Raw genomic sequence first — 13128 nt, 5'->3', positions numbered from 1 at the left:
ACTTTTTAGCAAAAAATGTAAGAAGAATAACAAAAAGAAATAACCAACAGATTTTATAAGAAATGAGGCAAAAAAAACATACATTCTCAACATCAGAATAACAGCGATTAGGTGAAATAAGATCAGTAATAATATCTTCAATAGTTTCTGATTGAATAGAATTATCACAAACTACTTGAGTCTTGTAATCTTCCCCAATTCCATACTGCAAACAGGCATCGTAGATTGGTGGAAAAATCGGATCATGAAGCCTTGCCTGGGATAATTTGGTTAGAATAAGCATCGAATCCATTGATTCAGAAAAAAGAAAAATGCATGAACATGTTGTAACATAGAGTGAGAAATCATACATTCATATAATCATCAGTTGTAGCTGGTTCAGAATTATCACTAAAGACATTTACAATTTTAAAGGACCCGGAGTAATCTGGATCAACTGCAGGAAGAATTTCAACCTTGAAAACTTTATCCTCTCCAACAACATCACCAAACATTTATGGAGAATATGACCGACAGACCTTGAGAGTTCAATATAAAAGAATCAATAAACTTGAAAAAAATATATATAATAAATATTAAATGAGGTTCAATATGAAGGAGTTGATACTGCAAGCACACTAGGATCAACAGGGAATTCTTCGTCTATCCTGAGAAATGCTTCAGAATAGGTTTTTCCAAATAGTTTTGTTGCCGCATTATCAAGCAGAACAAACAAAACATCACACCCAGCATGGTGAATCTTTACCCGAATCCTATACCTAACACAATTAACAACCAAGAATGATAACTAAAACCAATAAATTAAAGCTGCTTAACAACACATAGAGTGACACATAAGAGAGAACCAACCAAAAATCCAAAAGATTGAGAATTAATGCATTGAATAGTAGAGTTACATATGAACCTTACTTGAGCATAACATGTTCAACACATGAACAACAAGCATCACAAAGGTAGAGATCCTCATGGTCAACAACAGGATGACCACATACACATGAGTAGTACCACCAATCTGGTTCATCCATAACTTCCTTAATTGTCTCAATTACAAAGTAATGAGCATCCTGTAAAATTATAAAAACAATTATATAAACACAAACACACATGTTTAAGAAATTGAAATTTAAGTATTAAATGCAGAGTTTGCCAATCTAAAACAGTACCCTGTTATCTACATCAAGATCTTGAATACTACTGATCTCTTTGGGATTGAAATAATCACCATCAACTTTAGAAATTAAGTATCCAAGGTCATTGGTCACAAGTCTTGAGAATCCATAACTGGCTACACTAAATCTACATAAAAGACACAATAACTAATATTCATAACACAAAACATATACATGAATACCAACTAAATAACCAAAGCAGCTTGTAGATCTACAAAACTCTTATCAAAACTAACCTGCTTAGGAACTCAACAGACTCAGGAATGTCTGGATTAATGAATAATCTAGAGATATTGATCACATTCTGTAGAATTACTCCACCTGCATGCAAGAATACTACTCTATTAGCCTCAAACCATATTAAACTGAAAACATCAGATTTCAGAAAAGTAAATATTAGAGTAAAAATTCCCTGAATATGCCTGAAACTAACCTTCAATTGCTTTGATTTTAAAAGACTCAAGGACAATCAGTGGAGATCTTGGATATTTTTGTAAGTTTTCATATTCCAAGAGATCACAAGCATTTCCAAACACATTGCATTGGACCTTTTTCCTAGAGAAATAACTTTCAAAAGATCAAAAGGATGTAACTATATATTTATTGTTATAAACATAAAGCCTAGAACACAAAAAAAAATTGAATGCATAGAACATAACTACTGATATAGGAGAAACTCAAAGATATATTACCCATGACTAAAAACTTCTAGCACAACTGCTTTGATGAGCTTCCCATATGATGCTACATCTCTTTCTTTTCGAACACCAGTAATGATCCCAACAAAGTCTAATAATTAAATTGAAATATATACAATTTTGAATCAGAAAGCACACTTGGTAAAACAGAATACTATGATACTAAAAGGGTAGAGCAAGAAACTTGTACAAACCAATAAGGAAATTGTGGTCCCTTGTCATTTGATCAATTTCATCTATTGATGTAAAACACAACCCGGAATGAGTTATCCTTGGAGAGACCACAGAAACAACAGAGGTCTTGTATTGGAACAAAAGTCTGAACCGATGTTTGGTCACTCTGTTCAAACCAGTGTTTGGCAAAACTGTAAAATTGGTTATCAAATACAGATCACCTTCATTTAGAGACACAGCAAACTTTGATATAAGCTCATCTCTAATGGTAGCTTGGATCTTGTGTAACTGCAATTAAAAAAAAATGGTTACTATTTTGAATTTATTAACAAATTTCAGTATCCAAGCAGCATAGTAACAATTCATAAAAAAATTAAAACAAGAAAAACATATCAGTTTGCAACAAAGAATAAAAATTCCCTTCAGCATACTTAAAAAAAAATGAAAAGAGCATAGTAACAATTCATAAAAAATTTAAAACAACAAAAACATATCAATTTGCAACAAAGAATAAAAATTCCCTTCAGCATACTTAAAAAAAAATGAAAAGTGGCAACAACTTAAGGAAACCCTAAAATAAAATAAAACTGACCTTCTCATCCATTAAGACCATATGCAACAGATTTTGAGAAGGATCCAAAGCTGTATTCTTCTGGTACCACAACTTCACAACTTTAACATGCACTTTCCATGATTCCCTCCACGGAGTGATTTTCTCCACCAAATCAACACGATTATTCATTCCCAACATATATAGAACAACAACACCAAAAGAAGAAAATATAAAGAGAAATTTTCAGAACCAATAAGAGAAGATAAACAGAGGAGTTGGAGTTATAAACTCCCAAAGTTAACAAACACTAAAGCTTACAATGAAAGCTTCACATATGAGACAGAGATAGACTAATAGGCATATATAGATTGATATCCCTACACACATCATTTAGGACGATATCACAAGTAACCAAATACTGATAGAAAAAGAGCAAAAACAATGTGGGAAGAGACATGTTACAAATTACCAAGTACCTACCACATATTGCTGATTTGACAATTCACAATAAAGCAAGAACAGAATTTCATGAGTCAAGTATACCTAACACTACAGTAAACTTCAGTACAATAGAAGTAAGAACATCATATAAATTATACTCAGCAAAACCCCAAAGAAGAAAATTATTTTCCCGAAACACCAAACGCACAAACATATGAGAGAACCATTGATTTGAAAAAAAAAAGTAACAATCACCATGAGTAGATCAGAAACCAAACAACTAAAAACTAAACGATGCATAAGAAAAACAGTAACAATTATCAGGAAAAAAGGAATTGAAACTGGAGAAGGAAACCTTAACGCTTCAAAAGGAGGAGAATAGAATTTAGACCACATATACCTCTTGAATCGCGGTGCCAACATCTGCTATCTAAATCACAGAAATGGAGATGGAGAAATGCCGTATGACCAAGACAGAGACAGAAAGAGGAACCTTGGGGACAGAGAAGACACGCAACCGACAGAAGAACACCTTCGTGGTAGAATCGAATGGAATCGCAGAGATATCTATACCTTCCCTGCATGTCGCCAAAACCCACGAGAGAAGAAGAAACTTCAGCGACGGAGCCCACAGGGAAATGCTCCGACGGATGCACTCAGCTTAGGGATGAAGAAAATGCGCTGAGCTCCAAGGTCTTTTAGGGAGAAAGTGATGAATTTGGGAAAAAAAATTAACCAAAGTCACATTATCTAACTTTAGTTAGGGTTATGGCTAAATTGATAGGATTGTATTAATAAAAACATAATCCTCCAAGCAAGTATGTTAAGAGGTACTAAGAAAAAATTCACATATGACATTATAAAAAATTCATTACTAATAATATATTTATTACTTAAATATATTTGTTAGAAACATCAAAATTAAAATAATATATTTATTAATTAAATATATATGTTAGAAATATAAAAAATTTATTGATTTTTAGATCTTGATAAAAAATAAATTGATTAAATTTTATCTCACGAGTTCTTATGTCTAAGTAGTCATATAGTCCATCAAAATTGTTTAGTGTCAGAGAATATAAACCATTCTCATCTTATAGCAATTTTGTTTGGTTAAATCCCATTGTCACATAAATGTTATGATCAATTTACTTTATGAAGGTATTTTTTTTATATTTATTTTAAAGATATTTTTTTTTGCTTTTTTTTCGCATTTCAAATCTGGTATTAACTATTATAAAATATTTTTTTTTCAACAAAAATGATTAAGTAAAATAATTGATATATTAACAATATAGTTTCTTTCAATTTATTTGGAAAAGACAATATTAGATTTAAAAAAATAAATAATCAAATTTTTCAATAAATTTTAATACCATCAAATCCACGTAATAAATTAAGACGAGGATATTTTTTAAATCAGCACGACAATTATGTGCTAATAGAATATCTCATATTTATATAGACCATTTTATTATATTATATAGAAATCAAACTTTAATATAAAAGAAGAACATTGATAAACTCTAATAAATGTATAACATTTTAGTGCAACACTTACTACTTTAAATTTCAATAGCCTAATACAAAATATTTCCTAATACAAATAATTTGTATCAAATTTAAGAGTGAAATAATATTAAAAGCAAGAAAAATTATTCTGCACTAAAATAAAAGATTTAAAATATCAAACATCAAATTACAACTTGACTTAAATATTAGAACCAAAATAATAAAAAAAATAGAAGAGAGAAAGCACCAAGGAATTTTTATTCTAACAAAAGATATAATCTACATTAAAATCAAATTTTATTGACAAATTTAAAATCAAATTTACATTGATATGATTTGACTTTTCCTTATAAGAAAAGATAAATAATTACTTTTATTAATAAAATGCTCATATCTTATTCTTATTAATATATTAAGAATACACTTTGCTTATCTTTCTCTTCCGAAAAAACAATATCAAAATAAAAAAAGTAAATAAGTAATTTTTTTAATAAAATTGAATATTTTCAAAAGCATGTAATGAAATAACCTTTTCATATAAAAAAAAATAACTATATTTTAAAAAATCGCTTTCTAAACTAAAAAAAAAAATCAAAATAAAATATAAAGATATCAATCATCAAAGTTATCCACTAAAAAAGAGAGTATATTTTAAATAAGCAGAACAATTATCTATTTATACAATATCCCACATTTATATAGACCATTTGATTACATTATATAGAAAACAAAGGTTAATATAAAAAAAGAACATAGATGAACTATAATAAATGCATAACATTTTATTACATAATTACATACTTTAAATCTGAATAGTCTAATACAAAATATTTCCTAATATATAAAATTTGTACCAATTTTAAGATTGAAATAATACTAAAATGGTGTAAAATTATTCTGCACTAAAATAAAAGATTTAAAATATTAAACATGAAATTAGAATTTGACCTAATTATTAAAACGAAAACAATAATAAAAAAATAGAAGAGAGAAAGCACAAAGAAATTTTTTTCCTAACAAAATATATAATTAGATTATAATTAACATTTTTTTGACCGAGCAAAATCAAAATCTGCATTCATATGATCTAACGTTTTTTTTCTAAGAAAAGATAAATAATTATTTTTTATTAATAAATAGGTCATATTTTATTCTTATTAATATATTAAAGATATAGTTTCTTTAATTTTTTTTTGTAAAAAACAATATCCACTTAGAAAAAGTAAATAACTAAGTTTTTTAATAAAATTGAATATTTTCAAAACCACGTAATGAAATACATTTTTCATATCTTTTTCATATCAAATAAAATAACTGTATTTAAAAAATAGCTTTTCCAAGTAAAAAAAAAATTAAAACAAAATATGAAAATATAAATCATCAAAATTTATCAAAAAAGCACAATTATCTACTTATACAGTATCACATATTTATAAATACAATATATATTATGCAATTTAAACCAGTTATTCCGATACTAATGATTAGTCGCGTGAAATTTATTGATTCGGAGTACTCTTTCTTTTTTTCTTTTAAATACAGTATATATTATGCAATTTATTTATTTATATATTTATTGGTAACGTATACTTCTTTTTCTCCAACTAATATATTCTATATTTATAAAACGTATGAATACTTTTCTTTCACAACATCCTTTAATTTTCACTTAATAGAAACTAATGGTTCATAAAGAATAATGCATCTAGTGCACACGAAATGCTTGAGACAATTTTAAAAATACCCCAAAGAAGATGGCCCTCTACAAAGAACATATACACAAAATCAAAACTATAAATTACACAGTTAAAACTGAATCATATAACAAAAAAATACATTATATCTTATCAAAAACTTCCTTAAATACAACGTTTTCAGTCCTGGCAGTATCAACTAATCCTTCATCACAAAGTAAAATCTTAAGACCATTTCTATTCCTAACTCGGGAAAGAGCTACATAAAGCTGACCGTGAGAAAACACAGGACGACGCAAGAACAAACCGACTGTTGATAATGTCTGACCCTGGCTTTTGTTGATTGTCATTGCAAACGACAAAGAAACCGGAAATTGACGACGTTGGAATTTAAACGGTATAACCGTATCACTAGGAATCATATTCATTCTAGTGATAAAAACTTTATCCCCAACATTGCTACCAGAAACAATATCGGCACCAATCACATTTGTCCCTAGATCTCGCACGACAAGTCGAGTCCCATTACACAAACCCCCAGCCGGATCAATATTCCTCAACAAAATAATAGGCACGCCTATTTTCAACTTCAACAAATGATTAGGTAGACCAGAACACCTAATCTGATTCAAGAATTCAACAGTTATCCAATCAACATCAACATCAGAATAAGCATCGCTACCACATATCGAATCAGCACTGAGGTAATTTTTCTCCTCACCGGGCAACAAGTCAACTATATAATTGTTTATCTCTTCAACATTTTCGACAGTCGGAGCAAGTATTGCCCTATCTTGGAAAAAACTTGGATCACAAAAATTCTGAACCAAATTTGGATAGATTGTATTTACAATATCTTCCACTGGATTTTCCAAGACAGGAATGATTAGATCAGAAGGAATATCAACAAAAAGTTTATCGTTGACCACTGCTCCACATCGACCTTCACCGATTTGAAGTATCCAATCTGAAAACGACCTTAACTCCTGAGCAGTTGATTGTTCCGATCCGATTGCTAACCTCATATTTTTTGTCAATCGCAAAACTTCGCAATATTTCCAAATGATAGAAGAATTTATGGAAGCCATGACAATATCAGCACGCGAACCTTTTGGAATAACTGGCAACACCTGCCTGAAATCACCACCCAGAACAACCACCTTCCCACCAAAAGGTAAATCTTTATTCCTATCAGAGACTGAAACCATTATATCACGCAACGTCCTATCAAGCGCTTCAAATGCTAATTTGTTAGTCATCGGTGCCTCATCCCAAATAATCAAATCGGCCAACCAAAATACCTCAGCTTTTGGACTGTCATTCTTAATCCGACAAACAGTGTCTTCAGTCAGATCAACAGGAATATTGAACATAGAATGAGCCGTCTTACCACCAGGTAACAACAGAGAAGCAATACCACTAGAAGCAACATTGATAACAATCTTTTTCTCAGATCGCAATCTAGCTGACAAAACTCTGTATAAAAAAGTTTTTCCAGTGCCACCAAACCCGTACACAAAAAAGAACCCATCCTTCTTATTCGAAACACAGTCAATAATTTTATCGTAGACCACCCTCTGTTCTTCATTTAACTTTAAGAGATCTGCATCATGCTCACGAGACAAAGAAACAGTATCATACTGCAACTCACGCAACAGCATCAAATTGCTAAATTGAGAGACTAAAGAGTTATTAGGAACGGGCATGCCAGCATAATTTCTCAATGATTTTCCATTACTCTGCAATAGTCTCTCAATCTCCAACAAACAAAACGTCTGTAACTCGTCTTGACTCATAGTAAGATCTACGTTCAACAATAATTAATAAATATTAGCACCATAATATAACTTCTCTACTGTATGGATGCGTGTGTGCCTACCTATCTTGTAATAAATTCACGACAAACAAAAATCTTACCAGGATATTGCAGCTCGTGTCTTCTACGGTAAAGAATATCATCAGACAAATAAGTCCAAGTTTGCTCCCAAACTAACAGAGGTCTTCCCATGGAACCAGATAACAGCAACATCACAAAAAGCCTCCTTAGCTGCGCAGCCGACGCTAACTCGGCGACTTCCTTAATAGCAGAAACATACTCTTTATCATCTATCAAGAATCCCATGGCGGAACATGCCTCTTGAAATGTATCATATGTAACACCATTCACGGTTCTTATACTTCGAAAGCTAGTACAACCTCTCTGTACATTCAAAAGCATCCGCATGTAGAAAAGTTCACCAGATGAGGGATGAGCAAAACTCAATCTTCCAATTGAAAATCCCCTTTGTCTTGGCTTCCACTCCCTGCTCCTCAAACAATAGACAAATTTGCCTGGATATTCAACATATGTTAGAGACCGCCCCTCCGAGAACCGCCTGTTGGCCATCATCCAACCCGTAAACATCGTCAACAAATCTTTGTTGCGCAAATAAACATGAGTAGTGATATCAGCATCATCGAATACAACATGTTGCTGGTTGGGCAAGTGAAAAGTCAACCTCTGTACCGACGGCCATCTTTGATGAATATCGTAAGCAAAAATTCTCCACATGGATTCAGACGGTGACAAATAACGACAATCATAATACTGTTTGATCTCATCAACCACCTGAGAAGATTCACCAACATCATATCTCTCTCCAACAGTTGCGGTCACCCGATCCGGACCCTTGTTAACATATTTAAATAGATACTTGATAACGTTTGACATGTTACAGAACTCGAGATTTATGTGAGCTTGGTATTTCATTAACAACAGTGGATTATAAGGCACAACAAATCTATTGTCGATATCGACATCATTGATCTTCACTGTGACACCCATATTACGACGTCTATATATTGGATAGCCATCTTCATCAAAGCTCGTTTGGTCAACGAATTTTTTCGGATAAAATTTTGAGCACTTACCATCTTTCATGCAAGGAGAACTCGGTCTAAGTGGACCACAGGGACCATGGATCATGTACTTGGTGACAACATTATAAAGAGATGGAAATTTCTGGGGATTGGGTAGCTCGGCACAGATGAATTCATCAACAATTTCAACACTTTGTAAGTTGCTTTCCGCATTAAGCCACAGTAGCATGTGTGCATGCGGTAGACCCCTTTTTTGGAACTCAATAGTATACATACCTAAAAAATACAAAAAACATCCTGAAGAAGCCAGACAACTACATGTCCAAACACGACTAACATAAATTGAAATGCTAACCGAGAAAAGAACTTACCTGCATTAAGTGGACAAAAAAACACACCTTCCTTGAGATCACTAAGGAGGCACTTCAACTTGGCATGAAAGACACGACAAGAGATATCAGGACGATCAGCGATCGGAATTCGCTCCCACTCCGTGAACCGCTGAAACTCAGGCCAATTTGGATTACACGTAATAGTGAGGAACAAATCTGGATACCCAAAATGTTTGCAAATCGCCATGGCATCCTGACAACGGTTAAACATATAACGTCTACCACCAGTGAAGGAGGAAGGCAAAATGATTCGTGTCCCAATTGAAGAAGCCTCATCATCGCCACGATGCATAGCCTCCTCTATTCCTTGAAGGACTTCTCCTCTAATTGTACTTTGCTTCATTCTAATCTCATACAACCTCTGCGACTCAATCATCGTGAAACAATCAACAACAAATTGTTGAAACAACCGCCTAGACTTGTGAATAATTCCATCTTTGTGCTCCCTAATCTGGAGACGAAAACATATGAATTCCCTGAGGGAAACTCTTGTTCTCCTTCCAGGAACATATCCGAGCTGTTGACCACGATAACCAATGTTCAGCTGATAACCATCCTCGCCATATGGAAACAACAGAGGATACTGTAAGGGCCAATACAGAGCATGAGTTTCATATATACGTTGCAACCGACCACCAGTAGATCGAACAATAATGTCACGACCATGGTCCGACGAATCAAAATCTCCAACAATCAAAGCAGCAACTTCATCGCAAGAGGGAGCACTGTACATTCTTCGATCAACGTTCCGTTGCGAATACAACTTCAATGAGAAAATCTCAGATGGATGACACTCATATAATTCTCTAACTCTTCGAAAAGACTGTGCTATGACATTATGAGTATCGATCATTTGCAACAACTCAGTTATCAACTCTTTATCTATCTCAGATGTTTGCCTAAAACAAAAATATATTAACCAGAAAAAATATATTTAAAAACCACACAGAAATACCATTGTAACATATTTTGATATTAAAAATCTTTTATTAGCAAAAAATAACTAATAGCATATTATAACAGGAACAAAACACAGTATATATATGAAGTCACAGCTATAAACCTAATTCACAATACAGATAACAATAAAACACCAGGAAAATACAACAAAAACACTAAACAACAAAGTTTCAAACACACATACCCAAAAATTCGCTGCCTATGCATTATCTCATGCTGAGTGTCGTATACGTATAACTGTGCAAATTTAGGCTTCTCACCAGCAACTGGGAGCAAACTTCCAATCCGATGATAATTTTGACCACTTATTATAAACTGCGGTGGACCCCTCCCATCATTCACAGAATCCAATACCTTACCGCCAAGAGACGTGAAGGCAAACATACTGTTATAAGATCGAATATTTTTTTGGAAATACAAACTCTTGCTATCATGTCCATTGATCAAATCATATAACAGATCTGGGGGCTTTTGAAGATAAGGTAACTGGATTTTTCCCTTTGAGCAACAAGCAGTAAAAATAGGACGATTAACTGTAGACTCTCTTTCAACACGTTTTAATAACCAGAAACACGCGCCACAAATTGAACATTCATAGTTAGGGTCACCAACATCAAGGCAACCTGGTAGACATAAAATTGAGAAAAATATACACAACAATAAAAGAACCTCATCTGAATTATATGACACAAAATAGATTCAACACAGCATGAATAAACCATTAGCATAAAGATATTATATAGACTAAATACTTGACTCATTTGAATCTTGTGAGGAGAATATATCACAAAACACTATTTTTATTTTACAGTTACTGAATAACATCTCACGACATAATCACAGTCAGATGTTTTAACACTAAATAAATAAGCAGTCTATTTTACTATTCTTCAATAATATATGATTTAAGAAAGAGAGCGTACCTTGTATCTCACTTTGCAAGAACAGAGGATGATCAATAACAGAACCAACTTGACTGAATGAATTTATCGAAGGATTATATATTTTTGATTGGTCTATATCATCCATTTTGATTTAAAATAAGACAAAGTTATGCAAAGATATATTCAACAACCAAATATAGAAAAGAAAATATTCATGTAATAAAAATTCAATTAATTATTTAAGAATGAACATGTAAGGTAAACATTACAAATATAATAAAGTATGAAAATGAACAAAACAATTTCGCATAAATTGTTGTTTTTAACTTTAATTCAGTCATTGCACAATTTTTTCTCTTAATTCGCTACCAAGCCTTTCTTTTTCTCTGACTTCAATCCATGCATGACATTATTTATTGTAAATAGCTCGCGATACAATTGACCAAATCACTATCAACAAAGGGATAATTGAAGAAGTTGAAAAAAAAAACAAATTTTGACAAAGAGAACTAAAAAAAATAATTATATGGAACAGATAGAAGATTTGCAAAAATTAGAAGAATGGACAAATTAATTAAACATTTTTTTAATGTAAAACCACTAATTATGACATAAAACTATAGCTATAAGAATCAGACTAGATCTGCCGGTTCAGCCTATTAAACCGACGAACCATTCGAACCGATAGTTTAACCAGATCAAGTTTAGGTTTGAACCGAAGAAGGATGTGAACCGCTTAAAACCGGCCAGTTTTCCAAAAAGCGGACAAAACCAATTAAAACCTTCAATAACCAAAAAGGATGTAGTCCTTATGTATGTTTGAAAGAACTATATAAATTAAACATATCTACTGATCCAAACAATTCAATAAAGAATTTTACAATGATATTAATTATATTTACCACATACGATAGATGGTCAGGCTTACAGTAGCTAATCTAATTACCTTCAATGACTGTGTGCTTTGAATCAACTATTAGGTACTTCAATAACTTTCAGCCATGTAAACAACAACTAAACAATTTTACGATTACATTACCTAATTTAATAACAACTTATCACAATTTAGGGTTATTATAATTACCTTACATCACATTTAATTATACAAAATATTAATTGAGTTGTCAAATTAAAAAGAGACCCAATACAAAAGTCTAGACATATGTTTAATTAGTAATTCTCTGGCCTACTAATAGTTAAAATAACCCTTTTAGGTTTAAAAGCATAAAAAAACAATAATAAATGACTTAAATACATTTGCTATTACATATAAACCAAAGAAACTTAAAATATAATTTAACAGAAAAGAATCAAAATGGGATAAAATACTTAAATATATTATTATACCTGACAAAGTCAAATGTGAACTCTGATTAACATTCTGGGACACCTCAAATAAATTTTCTAAAACATAAGAAGAAATAGAGACATTGAAAACATATAAAATAAAAAAATAGATTATTAGAAACAAAAAGATTAAATACAAAAATATAAAGAGAGCAATAAAAATTACCCATATAATCATTCAAAGATAAAACAGGCACCGAGGAATCAAGGACCTCTAAAGCATTACAAAACAAAACAAAAAAATTACAAACAATCGCATATATATCAAATCAGTAAAAATTGGAGTATAAACCACTAAAAATATCATGAATCTCAATCCAAAACTAACCTCTTGCATTTCGATGATGAGTTTGTGTTCGCTTTCTTTTTAAACAATTTCGCCTATACTCTCTAGCACGAACTGAGTTATGAGACATCTTTGTTACTCGAACTAAACAGAAAA

At 31.7% G+C, this 13128-nt stretch overlaps 2 protein-coding genes across 2 annotated transcripts; both read right to left on the bottom strand.

The window, feature by feature from the left end:
- Nucleotides 1–586: 586 nt before the first annotated feature.
- On the bottom strand, nucleotides 587–2783 carry LOC110276056 (replication protein A 70 kDa DNA-binding subunit A-like). The gene is made up of 8 exons (XM_052255717.1): nucleotides 2634–2783; nucleotides 2062–2329; nucleotides 1862–1958; nucleotides 1603–1724; nucleotides 1406–1490; nucleotides 1164–1296; nucleotides 910–1064; nucleotides 587–758 (listed from the first exon to the last, which is right to left on the bottom strand). The coding sequence occupies exons 1-8, from the start codon at nucleotides 2781–2783 to the stop codon at nucleotides 587–589; spliced, it is 1182 nt and encodes a 393-aa protein (XP_052111677.1).
- A 3604-nt stretch (nucleotides 2784–6387) lies between these two features.
- LOC107471134 (uncharacterized) lies at nucleotides 6388–13102 on the bottom strand. The gene is made up of 7 exons (XM_016090575.1): nucleotides 13015–13102; nucleotides 12853–12900; nucleotides 12687–12743; nucleotides 10640–11078; nucleotides 9475–10394; nucleotides 8162–9379; nucleotides 6388–8048 (listed from the first exon to the last, which is right to left on the bottom strand). Exons 1-7 carry the CDS (start codon nucleotides 13100–13102, stop codon nucleotides 6388–6390), a joined length of 4431 nt encoding a protein of 1476 aa, XP_015946061.1.
- Between the last annotated feature and the right edge of the window lie 26 nt (nucleotides 13103–13128).

Source organism: Arachis duranensis, chromosome 10 (assembly GCF_000817695.3).
Source record: "Arachis duranensis cultivar V14167 chromosome 10, aradu.V14167.gnm2.J7QH, whole genome shotgun sequence".
Lineage (NCBI taxonomy): Eukaryota > Viridiplantae > Streptophyta > Magnoliopsida > Fabales > Fabaceae > Arachis > Arachis duranensis.
Note: the sequence above shows the minus strand (reverse complement) of the source record. Positions and strands in the feature narration are given on the sequence as shown.